Raw genomic sequence first — 2,118 nt, forward strand, 5'->3', positions numbered from 1 at the left:
GCTTGCACCGGGGAGTTGAGTGGAATAAGGTTGGGGCCAGATGGCTGAGAACTTTTGTATCCATGCAATAAAGAGGTCAGTCTTTAGTCTGTAAACATGAAGGAACACATTGAAAATTATCAAGCAGGTAAGGAAAAATGCCTCATCTTTACTTTAGTAAGATAACTTGGTTTTGGTGGAAAGAAGGTTGAAAGAAACCAGTCTAGAAGAGAGAGAGATCAGCAGATAGTATTTGCAAATAGAGGAGGTGGGGACAACTATGATGGAAGGAAGCAAGAAAGCAGGAGGGTTACTTGAGGTAAAAGTCTGCAGGATGCAGCTGTGTAGTGGACCTAGGAGTGAGAAGCTTGATGGAATCTTAGTTCTGCTCTTCGAGTATATACTCTCAGCATGACGGGCTGGGAAGAACAGCAATGATAAAGTTGTAGAGGCCTTAGTAGGATCACATACCATGGAAAGGCAGTCTAGTATAGTGATTGAGGGTGTCTGCTCTGGGGCTAAAATTTGCACGGGCTTAAATCTCAGACCTACCACCTGCTGGCTATTTGTATTTGGGCAATTTTCTTAATCTCCACCTTCCTTAACTCCCTTCTCTGTAAAATAAGAATTTAAAATGGTACTTACCTGAGAGGGTTGTTGTGAGAATTAATTAGCTCACAATAGAATAGTCAAGAGCTTAGAATAATACAGGAACTCTAAACTCTTCTAGCCTCATTTCTCTTCTTACCACTTGGAGCTGTGGTAGCCTTAATTCTCACTGCAAAATCATTGCTAAGATGGTGTATATATAGTTTACTTGATCTTTTTTCCATTTATGCAATTCTTAAAGGTTTAAACTTTTTCCTACAAGGCTTTTCTGACTACTAAGGCTTTTCTGAGCTGAAACCTAGCTCACAGTAGTTTCTTCTACTTCTAAACCTCAATGTGTTTACTGCGCAGATGCATCTTTCTTATTTGTGATGCAACTGTCTTATATTGTTTAATTTTTCAGTAGTACTTTTTCTCTCTCTTCCCTAAACCATTTGATTCATAGACGATAAGACACAGTAGGATGGAACAGATGACAAAGCTATGACCCATGTGTGCACACTTACCTGATCCTGCAATGGTGGTGAGCTTGCTTCGTTCAAGTGGAGGAGCCCACTTTGCCCAAATAGTAAACTGACCTGTCCATGCCATTCCCTGAAATGAAAATCATTAAGACCTTTGATATTTTGTAGAATTCAGGAATCTGGATCCCACCCAGAATGAGAAAGTATCTGAATACCTGGGCCATGCCCTGGACTGTCCGAACCACAATGACCAAAATCACTCCGAAGTCAGCAGCCAATGGTGTAAAGAGGGTGAGAAGGGAAGAGATCAGCAAACCAGCACCAAGCATTTTTTTTGCTCCAAATATCCCTGCTAAATATCCACTTGGGATCAGAGTCAGTATTATCCCATAGTTGATGGAGCTAAAGATGATACCCTGAGTTTCTGGGCTCCACCGATATACAGAGGCCTGGGGGAAAATAGGAAAACTCTTTGTCAAGAAGTCCTATTATGAAAATCTACTTTACAGTCAGAGTTCCTTGAGGTTGGTGAGACCCTACTATAAAATATCTATTTTTGTTTTTCTGTATATTCTTCCTACCTTCCCAAACAACCAATTATACCCCTAATTTGCTTTCTTAGAAGGAGATAAAAACAGAAAAAATGAAGAAAAGAGGTAAAGAAAATCATTATATAGATGAATAATAGGAAAAAGTAAATGGAAGAAAACAATGAGAGATATTTCATCTGTGAAAGTGCTTCCTCTGTTTTGCTTCTAGTAAAAGTTGAGTAACATGTTGACTCTTATATCAAAGAATTTTTAAAACACACACACAAAGCTTTACTGAACTCTTATCTAAAATCAGTACCTAATTAAAAAGAAAAGTCAAGTTTGGGAATTATGGTCCGCCCTGGCTGAACTGAGTTTCTAAAACACATATTACAAATGGATAAGATCACATTCTTCTGATATAACTCAATGAATAATTTGAATTATTTTAAAATAACTACCTAAAATGCCTAAATAATTATATAAATTACATTACCTGAATATTTACCTAAAAATAAATAGATTTTAAAATAAAT

General features: G+C 37.5%; 1 protein-coding gene across 1 annotated transcript in view; it reads right to left on the bottom strand.

Annotated features, from left to right (window-relative positions):
• Positions 1-2,118, bottom strand: part of SLC17A2 (solute carrier family 17, member 2) — a 23,740-nt gene that overhangs the window by 5,878 nt on the left and 15,744 nt on the right. The window contains 2 exon segments of the mRNA XM_011962823.1: positions 1,059-1,182; positions 1,268-1,501. Of these exon segments, the coding sequence (XP_011818213.1) occupies positions 1,059-1,182; positions 1,268-1,501 (358 nt within the window).

This window comes from Colobus angolensis, unplaced genomic scaffold (genome assembly GCF_000951035.1).
Source record: "Colobus angolensis palliatus isolate OR3802 unplaced genomic scaffold, Cang.pa_1.0 Scaffold6, whole genome shotgun sequence".
NCBI classification, from domain to species: Eukaryota; Metazoa; Chordata; class Mammalia; order Primates; family Cercopithecidae; genus Colobus; species Colobus angolensis.